The sequence below is a fragment of the Miscanthus floridulus genome, chromosome 1 (assembly GCF_019320115.1).
Source record: "Miscanthus floridulus cultivar M001 chromosome 1, ASM1932011v1, whole genome shotgun sequence".
NCBI classification, from domain to species: Eukaryota; Viridiplantae; Streptophyta; class Magnoliopsida; order Poales; family Poaceae; genus Miscanthus; species Miscanthus floridulus.
The window spans coordinates 179717341-179737783 of record NC_089580.1 but is presented as its reverse complement, the minus strand read 5'-3'; the positions used below and the strand labels follow the sequence as shown (position 1 = coordinate 179737783).

Sequence of the window (20443 nt, the reverse complement as noted above, 5' to 3'; positions counted from 1 at the left end):
ATGTGATGCTAGCTTACATGAGACCAGTGAAATAAATAAATGTCATTCTTGTTTGTAGCACAATGTTTACAGCACAGTACTCCGTACATGGTTTACACACCGAAGGTTGTTTGATGTCAGGACCAAAAAAATAGCCTATTATGGTGTGAAAGTAAGCTAAATATGAGCAGTGGCTCACGATTAGCCCTCCGGTTTGACATCCAAAATTCAGAACTAATTTTAGTCATATAAGATTCAAACACCTCAGACTTTATTTAGATTTGCTGGGGATTGAAGATGAATTAAAGACGATTGAAAACAATTGAAGAGAAATAAATCCCCTAATATAAAGTCAAATTTTGTCTCGTGCACTTTGATCCCTATGGGAGGGGATTCCGAATTACAAGCGCTGAGTGTGTGTGGTGCAAGGGCCAATCAAATGGTTCCGCGCTAGCATTAGCTGAGTAGCAGCTGCCGGCAGCTCGTTGACAATTCATCCATTCAGGTGAACTTACAATGGCACGCATGCATGCAATCGGCAGAAAGCCAGAAACATAAAGTGTGGAATACTCCTAGTTCTCAAGAAAAAAAAGTTTCGTTTATCTGATCTATGGATCGCCAAGCATTTCGCATATTTGTGCATTGCAATACGGGTGTTTCTTGCCATTCTTTATCTTGGATGTATGAATTATTTTCGCTACTTACACAATATTTTGGTTTGCACCAACCCGTTCAATATTAGATTTGTGAATGAAGGAATCTAGAGGACGGTGACGAAAAATTAAGCCATCGGACCATTTGGGCATAAAATGTTTAAACCATTGATAACCACCGTCAATCTATCTCTTATTTCATTACTATTAGTTTTAAGATGTTCTGATAGACCAGACATCGTAGTTAGGTGATATAAAGCTTAGAGAAATGAAAAACACTGTTTACATACTCTTTCCCGCAATTTATTCACGTGTCCATATCTCCTCTCTCGTCAATACCCTGGTATCCCCTGTGCACGTGAATGCATTTTTTTTTTGATGTGGTAGAAGTTAGTATGTTTTCTTATAATTTTAGTCAAACTTGACGTAGGTTGAGTTAAGACAAATGAAAATACGCTGTAGCTCACCGCAAGCAATATAGGAATCAAATAGGTTCACTTGGTGCAACACAGGATGCCATTCGGATAGTATGGCAAGCTATTGAGTATTGAACGAGAGAATGCTCCATTGTGAATGGAAATTTGCCGTACTAAAGATTTGGCAAGCCAAAGTTATGTAAAGATTTTACCGTGGATTTAGCAAGCTAAATGTGAGAAAATGACAAATTTTAGTAGCAAGCCAAAATAATATAGCTTACCAAATCTTTGGTTTGGTATATTTTGGAAGACAGCCAATCAATCCCAAAAATAATAATGGAACTGACTTCCAGCTTTGCATGTTCAGGGCTCCCATGATGCACCGTCAGTGTTGCCACAAACAACCTCTTTTTTTTAGAAAAAAAAGAAACATTGCCACGATTTTACGCGGTGGTAGAACATAGTACAGAGAGGGCAATACTTTTGAGAACAGAGACCGTAAGAATTGTTTGAAATGGTACAGTAATCGTAAAATGCTGCAGGCTGGATGGCTGCTTTCTCGTAGCATGGGCCACTTGCAGTTGCCGCTGCGCACGCAGCAACGCGAGTTGTTCACCCCCTGCAACGCACGTCCCAGACCTCCTGTCCTGCATCAACTTGTCCGCTCGTTGCTTTGCTGGGCTGCTGCCGAATCGGAGCTCCAGTCCGGCGTGGGGCAATCCAGTCATTTTCGCCGCGAAGATCCTTTCAAATCGTGGCTTTTCACGGAAAACGAGAAACACCGCCTCCTTTCCTTTCTTCACTTGTCGTGCACCCGGCCTTTTTCCTCCCGACGCCTTCTCCCTCCGACCAACACCTTCCACAGACCCAAAGCACCCGACCGTTGCCGCCTCCGCCCAACATCCACATCCCTCCATCCACGCGCGCACGTTCACCTCCGGCCCCTCTCTTTCCGTTCGGTAGGAGGGCCAATCCGATCCCCTAGGCCTGAGCGGCCTCGATGTCGGCGCGGCGGGCGGCCAAGAGCCAGCACGCGGCGGCGACGCCGAGGATCATCAGCCTCAACCTGGCGAGGAGGTCTGGCGGAGGGAGGCCCAGCCGGGGCGCGGGGCGCGCGGAGCCCCGCCCGCCGCCGCTGCCGGCGAGGCCGGTCAACCTCGGCGCGCTGTTCGAGATGGAGCGCCGTGTGCGAGGGCTGGAGTCGGCGCCGCCGTCGCCGCCGCCGTGCTCCCGGGCGGCGCCGCGGTCGCAGGAGGACGCCGAGGAACAGGATGAGAAGTGGCGGTTCCAAGCGGAGATCCTCCGCGCCGAGTGCAACTTCCTCCGCATGGAACGCGAGGTCGCGCTCCGCAAGCTCGACCGCCACCGCGGCCAGATGGAAGCCGCGCTCAAGTCCGCCGTCGAAACGCTCGTATCGGTAATACACACGACGACACAACAGTCACGGGTCATTCCGACTAGTCATCGCCTCAATCAAAGTACCGCATGTTGTGCACCGACATGATGATATTCTCATATGGGTGCCGCCACAGGGGAGGAAGAAGATGGACGGGAAGGGCGACGTCGGCGTGGCTGCGGCGCTGGACGAGGGGATAGAGGACCTCGAGGAGATGATGGAGGAGCTGCGGGTGGAGAAGAAGAGCGTGAGGAGGGCGATGAGCGGTGTCCGTGAGCTGCAACGGAGCCACGGCAGGAACTTCGATCGGCAGGCGTCCTCGCTCCGCCGGCGCCTCGAGAAGATGCTGCCCGCCCACCCAGAGCCCTGCATCAAGGACATCCGCGAGATCGCCCTGTCCGTCCCCGCGCCACCGCCACCAGCGGCTGAGCAAAGCGACGGCGATGAACGCGTCCACAGCGCCAACACCTCCGATGTAAGTCGCCCCGGTATTAATACGTAGTAAAGCGCAATGATGTTGTGTCACTGTTTCAATCTCTTTGCCGATGACTAACGTACATTGTATGCTCTGCAAACTTGAAGGTGGAAATGCTGAGGATGAAGATGGAGGGGATGTCAAAGGGCATGCGCGAGCGGATGGCGGAGTACACCCGGCGCCTGGAAGCCGTCGCCTCCGGCGACAACACTGGCTGCCAGTCAAGGAAATGCGGCAACCGACACAGCCGAGAGGCGAGCGCGAGCAGCCAGAGAAACTGGAGCGGCGGAAGCACCGCGAGCAACGGCAACGCGCCGTCGTCCCTCGACGCCGGCCAGCACGGCCGCAGCCACCAGAACGTGGCGGCGGAGAAGCGTCACCAGCAGCACATGGTACGATTCAAATTTGCTCCACCGCACTGCTCATAACACAGTTTATTAGCTTCTTCATTACTCTAGCTTCGATATTCCTCGCCTTCTCGGGAAGCAAGATTAGAAGTACCAAGCGAATCGCGGGGCTAGCCTTGGGCGCCCGAATGTCGTTGACCTTGGGGCACTGCTGGTCAGCGACGCACACTCCACTTGACGCCATTATCAATCCACGATTAAGTCGGTTTTTGTCTCATCCGGGTTGATCAGGGCGAGTTTTGAAATTGCCTACAGCACCGGATGCAGACATGAAGTGCAGGCCGTTGCTGTACCGTGGGGATCACTTGTACAGGGTTTTGCACTGGCCACTGGGTTTGTAGGGATATGAGTAATTGGCCGATGATCCCCTGGGGCCACGGATCTATGGATTGGCACGTTGCTATCAACACCTAATGCATTATGGCTATAATATGGGTTCCTTCTCGGACTGATACTATGCTGCTGGTAATAATCACTGTTTTCTTTGCTGTGGAGGATGGGACCATGTTGTGAGAAACTTGGCACTTTTAGCCAGGCTTTTTATCTTTGCTTCACCTCGCTTCGGATATAGCATTCAAAAGATAGCTTTAGCATGTGTTCCCCTGATTTGAACCGTCGATGATTGCGATACGGCCCAAGCTGTCAGTGACTCTGCATGTCTGCATCATCGGCGCCGGTGGTCCAGTGGTTCTTGGGCCTGGGCCAAAAAGTTGTAGCTTTTCGTTAGTTCTGTTTGTTACTGCTCATCTGAGACGTGGGCCTACGAGAGGCTTTGCTTGAACATTTTCAAATAGTTCTGTTCGGCTGTTCTTGTCTTGGCTTGAAGAAAAGAACAGCCGAACAGGCCCGCGCATCTGCACTTGCACTGCATGCATATGTGTCTTGTCTGCATGGCTGCATCTCGTCCAACAAATGTTTTTGTGAGTACTAGTCACTTGGCTTCAAGAATGGTGATGCCGTTACCGTAGCCGCACCTTATTGTTTTGGGATGAAAGATTCGCCTTCAATGGGGAAGTTTGAATACATGCCAAAAAAAAAAAACAATCTGACCAGCAAATTTGAAACTGCAAGGAGGTGAAGTTCAGCAATCAGTTAAGACAAACTAGCACGTGCCAGAGCAGGAACTGAAGTACTACCCACTTTGGCAAAGGCGTATACGGTATACATAGCTTTGATGCCACAAGCTGGCACATGATCTATCACAGTATCTGTACCAAGTATGAGATTCACATAGGAGATGTTGCCCCCACAACGAGAAAGCAAAGCTTTTCCTGGCTAGTTCAAAAGGTCTGGGCCAGGCTTGGGCATGTGTTCGTCGAGTTGCTTTCGCTCCGACTGCTTCGTATCAACTAGACCATGTCTGCTCACCAGCTGATGTGCATATCACAGCATATGCTTGCTCTGCGTGCATATAGATAGACTGAAGTTGGTTGGGTTTCCAATTCTGAATGGCAATCCAGTACTATGCATTGACAGGAAAGCCAGTTGGTGAGGCAATCCATTCAAATCTGAAGCAACTGGTACTCGGAGAAAGCTGTGTTTATTATTTATAGTTGTAGGCTTCGCTTTTGAGGAATAGCAATGCTTTCGAATTTTATCGACACATACTGGATAAACTTTATGGCGTTCTCTGCTTCTACCCCTATGTCCCAGTGACGCTTCTTGCATATATTGTTTGCTCACTGAATCATTTGTCGTCTTCAGGCTAAAGTCAAGCTAAATCTACTCATATTGCTTGCAGAAAGTTTTAGTGGTAACTGTTCCTTTTTCCCAGCAGATTATGGCTGAAGAGTGCAAATTGGTGGTCTCGGCAAGTTGCTGCGACTGCAGGGAAATCGTGTGGAAGATAATGGAGCAAGTAAAGGCAGAATCTGATCAATGGACTGAGATGCAAGATATGTTGGAGCAGGTGAGGTTGGAGATGCAAGAGCTGCAATCTTCCAGAGATACATGGCAGCATCGGGCTATGGCTTCTGACATCAGTCTACGCTCCTTGAATTCTCAAGTAAGTAGAGGTTATAGCTATGCTTATGCCTTCATAATTGAATTTATTCATGTCAAATGAAAATGGACTGAAGTACTGTGCGTAGATCAAGTAAAAACTATTTTGGATGGGGTATTTTGGTGTCTGACTCATGGTAAAGAAGATGCTGCATTGTGAAGGCTGTGGACCTGTGGTGAATTGATGACAACACTTACTGAAAGTCTTATTTTGACACTGAAAATTTTACAGCATTTAGTACCATAATTCTTAATAATTCTGCTGAACTGCACTATTTGTCGAAAAGAACTGCAGAATTACTGTTTCTGACAGTGAAATAGTGGAGATACCGACATATTTTGTGTAATGCTATATTTTTTTTGTTGCTCTTTTGTGAGTGTTATTCAAGGTCTATGGATTGCAATATATGAATCTGGTCGCTAACTTCTAAAAATTATTATCAGATAACTAATCTAGTGATACAGTAGTTGTATGTCAAAACTTTACATTTTCTATTTTCAAATACATCGCTAACATTTCTTTAGGAATTTCACCACCTCAGATTCTAAAGTATCTCTTATTTTAAATAAAAAAGAAGGCATTAAACCTGACATAATAGTACTTGTTTTAGTATTTCTACTGGAAATAAAATGGTAGCCTGGACCGAAGACTAGTTATTTCTCTAGTTCATAATAAGTTGAACGCAGCATTTTTTTGTGTTTATCAGTGAAGTACTGAACCCTGAATGCTTCTGGCATTGAGCTTTTTAATATCAAATTATCAATGTGTTCCCGAAGTATCCATTTTGTCAAGGGAAAATTGGTTGCGTAGCATCAAAAGATCACGATCTCCGTAAAATACCACCAAAAGTTTGGCGCTCCGTAAAATACCACTGAAATATTGAACCGTGAACTGAGAGTAGCATTGTTAAAATGAAGTCACGGGAGTGACGAAAGCCTCTGTTGCGCCCATATGCGATGTTGTCGCGGATGCTCGCCGCGAACAGGAACGGCTCCTGTGGCACCCCGCCACCACATGCAACGCCCGCAGGTTGTGCTTGCGCACGTCCTTGCTAGATAGGACCATAGGAGCACGCGCCAGGACGTGGGCTCGTAGAACCGCTGCACCAGCGCTAGCAGGTTCCAGCGGCCAGAAGCACACGTCCTTGCCGAGTTGAAGAAGCACACGTTCAGCAGCAGGTTCCAGCGGCCAGAAGCAGCGCATCGCCTTCGCCACCGCCGGACCATGGCCCTGTCAGCGGCTTGGACGGGACCAACGAGGCGCCGAGGATGACGCAGTTGCCGAGGGTGGAGCCGAAGTCGGCCTTCAACTTTAGGAGCACGCCATCGTCAGTGCCAGCTCGATGTGGAGGCGCCGTAGTTGAGCGGAGCACCTCGGAGCGTGAGTGGTGGACTGGTGGGAGACGTCCGCGATGGGCGTGGGCAGTGGCTCCGAGCGCCAGGAGACGCCCGCGCACGGCGGGGGGACAGGATCTGGCCAAGCACGTGGCTATGCCGCCGACCAGGACGCGCGCGATGTGCACGAACGCGCCTCGCCCGCAGCTAGCGCCTGGTGCGGTAGGGAGCCCGGTACAACGGAGGAGGAGGAGGGCGGCGGGTCGTTAGGATGACGCAGTCGATGCGGACGAAGACGGATCGACAAGCAGCACGAGCGCGTGGAAGCGGCGCGAGACGAGGGCGCGGCTGCCGAGCGCCTTGATGTCACCGATGCGGTTGAGGACATCCCCTGCAGGGGCCCTCCTCCTCCTCCATCCCACGTAGGTTACAGGCACACAAATCAGGATCGGGGAGAGGCGTCGGCACGGGGCAAGACCGGGCGGGGCGAGAGCCGGGACGGCAAGGACGTGCGCAAGCACGGGCGATGCGGCACGTGGTGCCGGTGGTGCCGTAGGAGCCGTTCTTGTTCGCGGCGAGCGTCCACGAGAACAACCCCGTAAGGGCGTGACAGAAGCTACTTTCAGTTCCGACACTTGTGTCACTTTATTTTAACGTAATATTATTTTCACTTCACGGTTCAATCTTTCGGTGGTTTTACAAAGACGCAAATTTTCGATGATATTTTACAGAAATCGTGATATTTCAACTGATTCTCCTTTTGTCGATGTCCTTCAGTGAGATAGTCAATCTAATCGAAAATTTTCGACATGTGGCAGATACTGGAGTGGAAAAATCGGGCACAAGCGTCCGAACAGCGTGTGGAAGAGCTGCATAGGAAGATTTCAGAGCTCGAAAGCAAGCTACACACTTTCAAAGCCCACTTACCAACCCCAGCTGCTATTCCTATTCCTAACCAAAACCAATGGTCAGATGTGTGCAAGATGGAGAACCCAAGAGCAAAGCCTCAGCACCAGCGATCCCAGGAACCCGGCAAGGAGATCAAGAAGCACGTCCTCATCTGCCGCGTGAAGCACTCACCCAGCAGCGTGCTCCTGAAGCGGTCGCCATTCCAGGAGATCGGCAACATCAGCTTGCCGCGGCATCGGTGAGGACCGAGGAGCATGGGTGGCGGTGTGTTCTGTGACCTGAGTGAGTGATGGGCTGCTGCGGCGAAACTGCGAAGGATTCAGGCGTAAGCGGAAGAGAGAACTCTTTCAGTTTGGCGTCCACAGTAGCATCGATCAGCATCTACGTAATAAATAAATTTATTTATGACCCACTGATGAGTAACGAGGCCTGACTTCTCGTCAGATCGGTAGTAATAATATGGGTGTAGTCAGTAAGTGAGCTGAGAGCCTGAGACGGAGTTAATTTGCCCGGAGTACAGTGCCGACGAATAGGTCAGATATGTATGTAACGGTAACGCTTCTTTTTGCTAATATATGTGCAATTTTGTTCCTGCTCCATCCAATTTCCAATTTTTGCTCATTGTGTTCTATGACTACGTGATTTGATGATGGCGGTGTTCGTGCCTTCATGGTACATCGGTGTATGAGCTCGAGTAAAATTCCGAATCAACTTAATGGCTTGTTCGTTTGAATTTATCAGCCGGCTTATCAGCTAAAATCTACAGTATTTTTCTCTCACAACAAAACAGCTTCAGCCGGTTTTAATACCAGCCGAACATGAGCTTTAAAATGAAATTTCATTATGTACAATGAAGCAAGTACAAGTAACAATGGCAACTGAGGCTTTGTTGGATTTGGAGCGAAATATATTACAGGTACAGCATCCATATGCATCTAATAACAATAATCTGATCTAGCTCGTGGTCGTGGATCGGCAATGGTATCGATGATTACAGCACCAAGTTAGTGATTAATCATAGAGAGCCAAGCACAGTACGTGCACACTAGCTTCTGAGAGATGTACACGTACACGGCGAAGGAGAAGCTCATGAGCGTGACGTCCTTCCAGTCCCCCTTCTGCTTGGGGCTCAGGCTCTCCCGCGCCGCCACCCCGCCTTCACCACGTCGCCGCGCAGCCTCTCGGCCGTGGCAGCCCACCATGGGGTCTTCTTCTCACCACCACCTCCTCCTCTACCGCCGCTTGCTGGCGGCCCGGACGGGAGGCGACTTTGGCAGAGGAAGTAGGATCTCGGCCTAGACACGGCGCTGCTACATCGTCGCCGGCAGCCTTCCGAAACATGTGGAGTGGTCCTGGTGGTAAGCATGCCCAGGGAAGCCATGCATGAACGCCTGGACGGTCGATCAGATCTAGCTTGTGGGTTGGGGATGGGGTCGTCTGTTGATCTTTCCAGGGAGAACGGATAAGTAGGCGCAGACTATGAGAGGAGGAGAAAGGACAGCGACATGTAGGCATGGCATGTAGTACCTGAAGCAGAGCAGGCGGTTGCCCGAAGCAAGTTCACGCTGTAGTGATCGTGGATTCGTGATTCAAATGTGAAACTTGGTCAGACATCCGCAACATTCCGTTGAGTGTTTTGTTTTTCTTCAGATCATGAAAGTTATCCAAACGAGACGTTCTTTGTTGTTTTCTGGAAGGTAAATCCAAAGGAAATAACGGGAAAAATGATGGAACTAAAAATATCTACAGTTGTTTCCTGAACTCGTGGCCAGTTTGAAAACCGCAGACTTCAATACTGAAATCAGAAGTCGTTAACTTTTAAAACTGGACAAAATAGTAAAATGCCCCCCTTAACTATTTTAAAGTTGTTTCTTTGCGAATTATTTTAAAGTTGCTCTCGTGTGGTTTTGGTTGATGTGACATGTAAGCCCTACATGTTACTCCCCACGTCCTGTAAAGAATGTAAATCTCGCTTCCCAAGAGCTCAAAGAATCTAAAGTTTGACTAAATTTATAGAAAATATTATCTACATTTAAATCTCCAATTAAGTTTATTATGAAAATATATTCCGTGATTTATCTAATTTTACTTATTACGTATCATAAACATCAATGCTCTTTTTTTTTTATATATTTGGTCAAAATTAATTGACTCCTCGAGAGATGAGATTCATGTTCTTCTTTTGGGACGAACGGAGTATGTTTTTTAGCCATGTCATATTTTATTGAATATTTAAGCTTTTAAACGATCTTAAATGAAGCAATTTTAACAAGAAATATTTCGATCTCATCGAGCACTACAACGTTGGTATAGAGAGTCTCTCCATTCAATTCAATGTCATTTGAAAATTTAACATTTTGAATTTCAAACTCTAATAACTTAAAAGCAAATAATTAGGCACCCAAACAATCTTAAAAAAATAATTAGCTACAAATTTGTAGATCGGGTTGAGGGCACACCTCTAGTATAGATCATATTAACATCCAAGTGGTTTGAAAAATGTTAAAATCCGAAGTTCAAAATCCTTTAACTTAAAATAAATATTTACACATACAAAAAGAATCTAAAAAAAAATCTGTCAACTACAAAGTTGTAAATCATATTGAGATCTACAACATTTGTGTATATTATGTCAACATCCTGAAGTGGTTTAAAAAAATAAAAAATTTAAATTTCAAAATATGATGATTTATAGCAAATATTTGGGCATCTAAGTGATATCAAATAAAAAAGTTGTCACTTGCGAAGTTGTAGATCACATTGATCTTTATAATTTTGATATACAGTATCTTTATAAAAAGTATGAACTTTTTATATATAGAAAGAAAGACGACATGACATGTGAGCCTCTGCTACATCATCAAAACCATGTAAGAAACTATTTTGAAATGGTCAAAAGGAGTATTTGTCATGTTTCAAAAGTTAAAAGATGTATTATTTCTACTAGTATTGGAGTTTTTTTTCCCAGTGGTCTAGTATTGGAGCTGAGGCTTGTTTTTGACTCAGCGACAAAATATGGGTTAAATGGGCCTCACCCTTTTTTTAGTGTTATTGATGTTAACCACTGGAAGTGATGGGCCGTCACTTTAGAAAGGGTTACACAAGTTCTTGGGTTCTTAGCCAATGGTGGGCAGCCCGTCCAAGATGTGTCCGGGAACGAAGCCCGACCCAGCTACTTTCTCCATCGGGGGGCGGGGGTGGGCGGGGCGCGGACTGCGGATGACGCCATGACGGACCCTGGAGGTCAAAAAGGTCCAAGCGGCGATTCCTCTTCCCTCCGACCTAGGGAAACAGCAGTCAAAAAGCTGACCCACACCTCCCCCACTCTCCGACTCGCCCCACCCACGAGCCATCAACTCACCTCCCCGCCGCATCCCACCGCTCACCCACCACCAACCCAGTCCGCACCTCGACCACACCCACCACCACCGCCACCCTATCCCGCGCGTCCACGCTCCCGTTCCTCCCGCCACGCGCCGAGCGGCTGCGGCGCCGACCCGCGCTGCCTGTTCCGCCCTGCGCTTTGCCAGTCCGGGGCTCTCACGTGGAGTGGACGCAGACTGCACGTCTCCACCCACACTACACATCTTCTCTGTACCGGGCCCCTGCTCGGTCGATGACGGCGGGCCCTGGCGAGCCGCACGCCCGAAAGTCAGTGGCACGCGGGCCGCTTGGCGCCGGGGACGCAGGAGCCGCGTGTCCGGTGTCCCTGACCCTAGCCCCCTACCCACCACCTTCGGCGGTAGAAAACCGGGGCATTTCTCTGTTACCGCGGTGAGCCGGGGGAGAAATCTCCGACCCGCGTCCAAATCCAGGCGACGGCCATTGACTGCGACCTAGAGGCAGTGGCCGGGAGCGAGCGAGAGGTGTGACTCGGAAGCAAGAGGAGGCGGCTAGAGACGACGAGAGGAGAGGGACGGCAGCGGGTGCGGATGCGGATGCGGCTGGAGCGGTGACCATCTCGCGCACGCCTTTCCCCGTGAGCGCTGCTCCTGGCTTTCCTTATCTCCCCTGAGCAACCCCACCCGCACCCTTCTCGGTGAATCCGAGGGCCGGGGTTGGTCTCGGCGGCGGCATGGAGCGGCAGAGGTCGTTCGGCGACGGCCTGGACGACGACCGGCGGAGGTTCTACGACCGCGGGCCCCCGCCGCCCCCACCGCCGCGGCGCCCGCCGCGGGAGTACGAGGGCGACAGGTTCGATCGCCGGAAGGGGTTCGGTGGCGGCGGCGACAGGTTCCACGACAGCCGGTACCGAGAGTACCCCTCCCCAAGGGAGTATGGTGCGGACCGGGCGATGCACCGGTCCGAGAGCTTCTCTGGCTTCCGCCGGGAGTTCCCCAAGGGTTTCCGGTCGGAGCGTGACAGGTCGCGGCGGGATGGTGACGGCAGCTCGACGTGGCGTCGGCCGCGAAGCGGGTGGAGGGACGCCGAGTGTATTGACGAGTACAGGGCACCCGCCAGGCTGGGAGCGCCATCGCTGCCTGGGCAGCCGCGGCGGTCGCGGTCACGGTCACGGTCGCCCAGTGAGCCGAGAAAGAGGTTTGAGGTTGCCAAGGCAGAGAAGCTGAGGAAGCACACTGCCGGCGTCAATGAGGTGGAGGAAGGGGAGCTCGCATCAGATGCTGAGCCCAAGGCCAGGCCTGCTGCTGTGGAGCATCGGAAGCAGGTTGAGCCAAGCCGTGTTAAGGAGAAGGGGCTGGAGCAAGGTAAGGTGAAGAAATTGAATTCTGGGGTCCAAGCAAATTTGGGAGGTCAAGCTAATGGAGCCTCTAGTGCATCTGATGCTGACAATGCAGCGAAGGAGGAGGAAGGCAAGAAAAGGGATGGTATACTGCTGGCTGAAGCAATGGATGGAGCGCGTGAGAAGTCTTCAACGATGGTTACAGAGGAAGTCAGTGGAGGACATGAGGTACAAGCACTATGTGTGGCTACCACTGATGCTAGTAAGTTTGGGCTAACCACATCACCCATGCAGCAAGGAGTGCTACAGGAGGAAGTGAAGCCAGAAGAAGAGACTACCAATTCGGTTGACATGGTTGGGGAGAGCACTTCCTCTACTATGCTGAAGGAGGGTACTCAGGAAGAAGCAACAACAAGAGATAAAACTAACAATGATACTGATGAAGTCAGAGAGAGTGCTTCATCCAGTTTTAGTCAAGCTGCGCAGGAAGTGATGGCATTACACAAGACTGCCAATGCTGCTATTGAGGTTGCAAAGAGCATTTCACCTCTCATGCAGCAAGAAGTGCTACAGGATGCAGTGTTGGAGTTAGACAGTACTGCCCATGCTGTTGATGAGGTTGTGAATAGAGCTTCCTCTGATATGCTGCAGGAAGTCCTTCAGGAAGAAGTGATGCAACATGATGGAAGTGCCGATGTTGTTGATATGGTTGATACTGGCACTTCTGATCTGCCGCAGGAGGCAATGCAGGAAAAAACGATAATATTGGATGGAACTGCCCATAATATCGGTACTGTGGAACCGGTCAGTTATTCTGGTATGCTTAAGGAAGCCATGCATGAAGGAGAGTTGACAATGGATAAAACTGCCATTACCACTGTTGTAGCAGAACAAAGTAATTCATCCAATATGGTGGAGGAAGCGATGCTCGGTAAAGCAGTTGTGCGAGAAGTAACCTCCAGTGCTGTTAATTCAATTGGCGAGAGTAATATGTCTACTGGGCTGCAGGGAGAGGTGATGGTTTCTCAAAACCAACAGGCTCCTGAAAGTAAAGAATTTAAAAAATTAACTGCAATTGGAGAGATGGATGAGCCAACAGAAGATATCACATCTCAGCCTGTAGAAGGGGAACTTGAGATGCATCATTGTGGGAAAAGAGGTACATCAGAGGAAACCATGATAGTAGAAAAGGAGGCATCTGTTATGCATGAAAATGTTGAGAAACAAGTAAAAGGATTTGATATCGAGGCCAAAGCTGACTGTGCCCATATGTTCCTTAAACCAACGAAAGAACATGCTGGGGGTAGTAAGGAAGAGGTTTCCAGTACAAATCTAATGACAAGGGAGATGACTGAAGATAAAGGAAATGGCATAGCATTTGATGTCCTTAGTAAGAAAGTTAAAGTAGATCATTCAAGTTCACTGGGAAGAGGTCTTGAATCAACATTGCAGCTTGGGGCAGAACCAACACAAACATCAAAATCTGCTTCAACCACTGTTGTAAAGACAGAACATGACACAATCAAGCTAGAGAAACTTGATTTGTCATTGAGCTTATCAGTTTGTTTACAGAATTCTGGATCTAAGTCTTCGATTCCTAAAACTGCTTCTTTAGTCCATGCAGCATGTTCTCAGCCATTACCGTCATCATCTTTCCTCACTAACTCAGATGGGTTCCCAACTTCAATACCATTGACCAATTCTCAAACACTTGGTCACAATCCTAGTTGCTCACTCACCCAACAGTCATTAGACAATTATGAGCATTCAGTAGGCAGCAAACCTTTCTTTATGGGAGTTGATCAGACGAGCAATCACACAGGAAGGCAAGCTCAGCTATCTAGTGAATCTACACAGAAGGGGAGTGCTACCCCACTCCTTCAGAGAGTACTCCAAAATGGCCATATGGCAGATAATAGCACTTTGGCTGGGATAAAAGGCCATAACAGTGGAATATCCACTGACCTACAGAGACAAATCCCAGGAGTTTTGTCGCCAACACATAGTCGTGGTTCTCACGACTCTGGATTGGAACATAATAGACATAGAAGGCAACTTACAAGAGAGAGAAGTAGCAACAGCCTTACAAGGGGTGAACGGCAGGAGGGGGGACAACTTGTCATTAATGGTGCTGGTGTCATTGAGAGGATTATTTCCAAGGTTGTTTCAGAACCTTTGCATCTTACAGGAAGGATGCTTCAAGAGATGACAGAAAATTCTATAACTTATTTGAGGGAGGCCATTTCTGAAATCATAGTTGATCCAGATAAAAGAGGACAAATAATTGCTTTGCAGGAGGCACTCAAGAAAAGATCTGACTTGAATATTGATATGTTGCGATCATGTCCACGTCTGTTGATGGAGATACTTGTTGCTATAAGGACTGGCCTTCCATATTTTATAAAGAAAAGTAGTAGTGTTGCTACATCTAATTTGGTTGACATTTTTCTCAACTTGAAATGCCGAAATCTCTCATGCCAAAGCATTCTGCCAGTGGATGATTGTGATTGTAAAATTTGTCAGAGGAAGACTGGTTTCTGTAGTTCTTGCATGTGCATTGTCTGTTCAAAGTTCGACTCAGCGTCTAATACTTGTAGTTGGGTTGGTTGTGATGTATGTCTTCATTGGTGCCACACAGATTGTGGCCTACGCCACTCTCTTATTCGAAAGGGGCAAAGTGCTTCAAGGGCATATGGAACTACTGAGATGCAGTTTCACTGTGCTGCCTGTGGACACCCATCAGAGATGTTTGGTTTTGTGAAGGAAGTATTTCGAACATGTGCGCGGCAATGGAGGATCGAGATGCTGGTTAGAGAGTTACAATATGTAGAAAGAATTTTTTCTGCAAGTGATGATGTAAGGGGCAAGAGGGTCAGGGACTTCGTGAAGCAGATGCTAATTAAGTCAGAAAACAAGGCTTATCATCCTGAAGTTGTCAGATGTGTCATTGCATTCTTTTCTGGTAAGCTACTTCAACATAGTTAACATGTCGTTTAAGCTTCTTTTTTATTGTGTTCCATGCGATGTTTTCTTCTTTGGGAGAAATAGGATTAATAACTGGGTTACTGCCACTTGTTGCTTGATCTACATAGCTAGAGTAATAGACTGGCTTGTGGGCTTTCTAGTTTACATAATGTGGACCACTGAAAATGGCATCACCCAACTCATAGTTCATACTTCATAGCACCACTAGCAAGGGTTACAAAAGCTATCTGATGAGTGCCTTGGGCCAAAAGACCACTGAAGTGGCATCATCATCCAACTCATAGTTCATACTTAGTAGCAGTATAGCACCTAGCAAGGGGTAGGTATCCATGCTCTAATGACTATGACGTTGAAATGTAAATATACATGCTATCATTTGTCATCAAACAAAGTTTTACTAACTCTTCACTTTCAAATTTCAGATGACGGTGCTAACTTCGGCATTGATCCCTCAGTACCACTCAAAGGAATTCCATGCAGCATTTCTGAAGCTATTGATGGGATTCCTAGTTCAAGTCGGAAGGCAGCATGGATACCATTTACCTTAGAGGGACTTCCAGTTTTAGACAAAACAACTGCTCTTCCTACCACAGGGAGCCCATCTGTGCCTAGAAAATCTGGTGAAGCTAAGTTTCAGACAATTGATAATAAGCCTGCCACTGATGAACTGGATAGCCTGATCAGGTTAAAGCAGGCTGAAGCGTTTATGTACCAGGAACGTGCAAATGATGCACGCAATGAAGTTGACAATCTGAGACATATTGTTATGGTAAAAAATGCACGAATTGAGGAAGATTATGCCACCCAAATTGCTGATCTTGACATAAATGAGTTACAAGAGCAGCGCAAGCGAAAGATTGAAGAACTCCAAGTCATTGAAAGAACACACCATGAATTTCACAGCATGAAAACTAGGATGGTAGCTAGCATTGGGGAGTTATTGTCAAAAATGGAGGCACTGAAACAAAATCAAAGCACATGAACTGAGGTTACCATTGCAGAAATAGAAGTTGCTCAACTTGTTTAAGGAAGCCTGCACATATTGTTGTAAGTTTTTTCTTTTATGATTATTTCTGCCTGTTCTAGGACTAGCATTCTGTAAGATTATTCTATTTCTCTACTGCTGTGATAGAGATTCCTTGACTTTTGGATCATTTCAATCACATAGGCAAAATGATGAGATGTAAACTCTAGATCTTCCTGTATATATTCTCAATAATTATCTACATGCACATGTGTTTCCTGATTTGATGTTCTTGATTTCTATGACCTCAACTGCACAGAGCCGCGACTACATTTTTCTGTGATCTGAACTATACAGAGCTACTGCTACATTTTTTTTTCTGCGAGCCTGTTCGTTTCATCGTAAACGATCGTGGATTATTTACTGCTGGCTAGTTTGGTGTGAGAGAAAAATACTGTTCCAGCTTATAATCCACGATCGTATACGAACAAGCGAACAGGCTGATGGAACTGCAAGTTGTGGGTTGCTGATTTCACCTTTTTGTATCTCCTTGCACATATTTTTGTTGCATCTCAAATTTTGCATGAACACAAACCATGTCGTCTATCCCCTCGTTTTTGGTGGAACATGTCGTACACATTTTGATGCCTTTTTTTTTTAATGTAAGCACCTGAGATGTTCTCGAACTGCACAGAGGCACTGCTACATTTTTTTTCTGTGATCTGAACTACAGATGTGTAGTATTTTTTAATGTTTGCTCACAAAGACAATAGACCCTAGCTGATCAGAGACGATACTTGTGCTTATTTAGAACAGCAGCGCTTGCTGCCTTTTTTTCCTACCCGGATTTGCTACTTTTTTTCTACCCAAGAAAACGAACACTAGTCTCTTTTCAAGACTCATGTGGTACATTGGAAGTTCTCTGGTTCAGTGGTGTTAAATTTTTTTTAGGAAAGTGGTGTTATATTCAATAGTATACACAAGATCATTTTATCTCCACTTACGATTTGAATAGAGCACGCATTCCTGCCAAACCTGAGTGTATCTGCATTAGTTTTTCTTATTTATTTATGGTTGATGATATCTAGTAAATGTAAAAAGCTTCCTGCGGCAGTTAGTTGTAGCAGTGGCCAATTAGTTTCCAACCCTCATATTTCTACAAGCTAGGAGAGACTCCCGATTAAAAAAACCATGGTTATGAAGCTGGAGGCTCTTTTTTAACTAGTTTATAAAAGGAACAGAGATGCTGATGTTTCTGGTTTTCTCTTGTTTATAGGGTTTTCTTCTTTGAACGATGTTGTTTTGCATATATTGTCGACAACATTCTTGTCGTCTTCCTTGAAGGCCACGTGGTAATCTTGCTATTCAAGTACGATTAGTGCTTCATTACAACTTTCAAGACAAGAAGGTGGAAAGCATCGATATAGTGAGGGGTAACCAAATATTCTCGGCAATTAGACATCAAGTTATGTATGAAGTAATGACTTTAGTGCAAGGGAAAGCACAGGATTGAGAAGCAGAGAGCAGCCGCCGCCGGAAGATTCCTGAAATTTTAGGTTGCAGAAGGGATCCCATCAGTAGCCAATACGCGTCATGGAGATACCCATGGATTCGGCTATATTCAAGAAGTCCGTTTTTTCGCACGGAACGTGTAGCCCCTCTGCGTCTAACGAACAAAATTCACATGTGTGTCCTGCTCCAATTGTATATAATGGTACATGGTACTGTTTTCTAGTACCAGTTTTCGTGTGGTATTGTATCAGAAACGGTTTCTGTGTTGGCCTTGACTCATAGCTGCGCTGAAAAATAGAGGTCACTGGGGAGTGGGGAATGGCACCGATACATTCAGACCTTGTTTAGTTCCACCCCAATATCCCAAAAAGTGCTATAGAATGTTTGCGGTCCGTGTACAGTTTGGTGGAAAATTATGAGACGAATATTTTGAGCTTAATTAATCCATATTTGAACACTATTTGGCAAATAAAAATGAACATGCTACGGTAGCCCCAAATTCCAAAGTTCCTGGAACTAAACACAGCCTCATTCACAAGATCGGCTTAGTACAAGGTTCTACTAGTACGCATTGATGAGATTACAATCCGTGTAAACTATGCTTGAAAGTGTAAACTATGCTTGAAAGTTGAAAGATACAAATCAAAGACGAGCATGGACTTTGGCCGAAACACTTGGCTCCTGTAGAGCAACAAGGCGGTGCCATTGTAGTTGCAGGCTGCAGCACTTGCTACCAATTGCCTTTTTGCATCGCATACCCGCGCGCGCCCGCTGGCCATGGGGGCGCCGCGCGAGCTCGAGCTCTCCGACGAGGTGGAGGGCGAGGAGGACGGCACCACCGACTTCGTCTTCCGCCTCGCTGGAGACCCCATCCCGCTCCTCCCGACCGACTCCAACCCGCTCCCGCTCTTCGACCTGCTGTCCCCTCCCGCGCGCCTGCTCGTCGTCGCCGACCGCCACGCCACCGTCTTCCTCGCCCACCCCAGCGGTATCAACGAGCCGAATGTTTACTCCGCTCGGCATTCCCGTCTCGACCTCACCGCCTAACTAGGGCTTCTCATTCCGTTTACAGGGTTTATAGCTGTGAGGACGAAGGAGTTGATCGAAGCCAGCAAGGAGGCGCGCGAGAAGGGAAAGGCGAGCACCCGCTGCGCGCAGGACTGCTACGTCGCCGACGTGCCCCTCCCTGGTGTATCCCTCATCGCGCTCTCCCATGATGAGTCTGTGTTAGCCGCCTGCACAGATACTGAGATCCAGTTCTTCTCATTGGCGTCTCTGCTCACACATAAGGTTTTCAGTTTTCCTCAGGATCTCTGCAAAATTTGTGCATGCTGGATTTCTATATAGGCTAGTGCAGTAATACGTGAAATGAGAAGACTAGTCGACGGGACTGATTAATTTAGTTTCTTCACAAACTTGAGTGACTTTTTCATGTAAGAGCACTATAGTCAGTAATGGAATAGGGGCATATCCATGATGCTTCTCTCTGAGTAGTAGGGCTTGTGGCCTTGTGGGAGTTCAGCATTGGTTACTCCTTTCACGCTGCTGGATAAGCCCTGCATTGTGCTGTTTATTGATCTGATCTGTTTTCAGCGCCATTAGCTTATTCACAAGCTTCTGTTAGAGAAGGTGTTATGGCTTTTGTCAAGATTATAACATTTCTTAACAATTGCGCTGCACAGGATGTGGTACCATCCTTATCATGTAGCCTGGGACGAGCTGGCACTGTGAAAGATTTCAAGTGGTTAAATCATGCCTCTGCATCATATATTGTACTCTCAAATGGTGGGTTGCTGTGTCATGGGAGTTTGGGTGAAGGCCTGAAGGATGTGATGGAAAACGTCGATGCAGGTCCATGTCTTTTCCTAATATTATTCCTAACGCATTTGAATTTGAGACACATATCATGAACTGCTGCTATGACATTCTTAGTGCGTGAAATATGTCATGTACTTCACTATAGGAACTAATTGATTCCACTTAAGTGAAGTTCAGTCGTATGAATGACGCTTCGGTGTTTACTGGTGAGAATGTTCATTGTTCTATGATGATTCTGTACTCTGTAGTTTCCAAATGTTATAGCATAGATGATACAGGCAAATGAAAACATGTCCATTACTTACATGCTACAGGTTTCAAAATAAAGGAAATTGCAGTCACAACAATAGAGTAATTTCGAGATCTATTTTCTCTAACAGCTACTCTTAACAACGCCTCAACAACAACAACAAATTCTTCCTTAACAAGGCTGACTACATTAAATTTATTGGAGGTCTGTACAAGTGTACATCAATAGTAATGCAAAAATATTATATTTTATCTTCAGATGCATTGTTTACTCTGAGGTCTTCATGCATTCTGCTTTGAAGTTTGAGGCATTAGCTTTTTTTGCAAAGTTAGTTATTTGCTAGCCATCACTGATGCAATGTTGTAACTGAAGTTAACCATCACTGTCTTGGTTCTCAAGCTGAAGTAAGCTATCTTTTTGAAATGTATATAGTTGACTGTTGCAAGGAAGGAAATCATATTGCCGTTGCAAGAGGGAACAAACTTACGGTGGGGGTACGACCCCGGATACCCACGGCAGGCCACATGGGCTACGCCTCCAGGGGCGGCCCAGCCCACGAGAAGGAGGCTTGCGGGGCACGATTCTGCTCGGCGCCTCCCGCAAGGCATGGGGAGGATATCCTGAAGATGTTACGAGATCTGTTAGGATACGTACGATCCCAT

At 47.1% G+C, this 20443-nt stretch overlaps 3 protein-coding genes and 1 pseudogene across 4 annotated transcripts; 3 read left to right on the top strand and 1 right to left on the bottom strand.

The window, feature by feature from the left end:
• The first annotated feature begins 1899 nt into the window (after positions 1-1899).
• On the top strand, positions 1900-8153 carry LOC136503948 (uncharacterized). Its single transcript, XM_066498863.1, has 5 exons — positions 1900-2465; positions 2581-2919; positions 3027-3311; positions 5104-5331; positions 7481-8153. Exons 1-5 carry the CDS (start codon positions 2049-2051, stop codon positions 7811-7813), a joined length of 1602 nt encoding a protein of 533 aa, XP_066354960.1. The 5' UTR covers positions 1900-2048; the 3' UTR covers positions 7814-8153.
• Positions 8154-8441: 288 nt separating this feature from the next.
• Positions 8442-9091, bottom strand: LOC136549918 (uncharacterized). The gene is given in 3 exon segments (XM_066541354.1): positions 8442-8721; positions 8724-8982; positions 8984-9091. Coding segments are annotated over 3 exon segments (513 nt in total). The 3' UTR covers positions 8442-8575.
• Positions 9092-11042: 1951 nt separating this feature from the next.
• Positions 11043-17951, top strand: LOC136549905 (protein OBERON 4-like). 2 transcript variants are annotated; one of them, XR_010782095.1, is made up of 3 exons: positions 11043-15214; positions 15660-16284; positions 17478-17951. XR_010782095.1 is itself a non-coding variant. In XM_066541340.1 (2 exons), exons 1-2 carry the CDS (start codon positions 11647-11649, stop codon positions 16217-16219), a joined length of 4128 nt encoding a protein of 1375 aa, XP_066397437.1. In that variant the 5' UTR covers positions 11044-11646; the 3' UTR covers positions 16220-16483. The 2 variants fall into 2 exon arrangements, 1 of the variants encoding a protein (XP_066397437.1); XM_066541340.1 differs by lacking the exon at positions 17478-17951 and having other exon boundaries at positions 11044-15214; positions 15660-16483.
• A 376-nt stretch (positions 17952-18327) lies between these two features.
• The window catches only part of LOC136503941 (nuclear pore complex protein NUP214-like), a 59354-nt pseudogene continuing 57238 nt past the window's right edge, over positions 18328-20443 (top strand).

Bases quoted from the DNA above. Each gene is read 5' to 3' on its own strand.
- LOC136503948 (XM_066498863.1), top strand. From the start codon at position 2,049: ATGTCGGCGCGGCGGGCGGCCAAGAGCCAGCACGCGGCGGCGACGCCG. The intron at 3,312-5,103 runs GTACGATTCAAA...TTTTCCCAGCAG, and splicing joins AGCGTCACCAGCAGCACATG to ATTATGGCTGAAGAGTGCAA. The intron at 5,332-7,480 runs GTAAGTAGAGGT...GACATGTGGCAG, and splicing joins TACGCTCCTTGAATTCTCAA to ATACTGGAGTGGAAAAATCG.
- LOC136549905 (XM_066541340.1), top strand. From the start codon at position 11,647: ATGGAGCGGCAGAGGTCGTTCGGCGACGGCCTGGACGACGACCGGCGG. The intron at 15,215-15,659 runs GTAAGCTACTTC...TTCAAATTTCAG, and splicing joins TGTCATTGCATTCTTTTCTG to ATGACGGTGCTAACTTCGGC.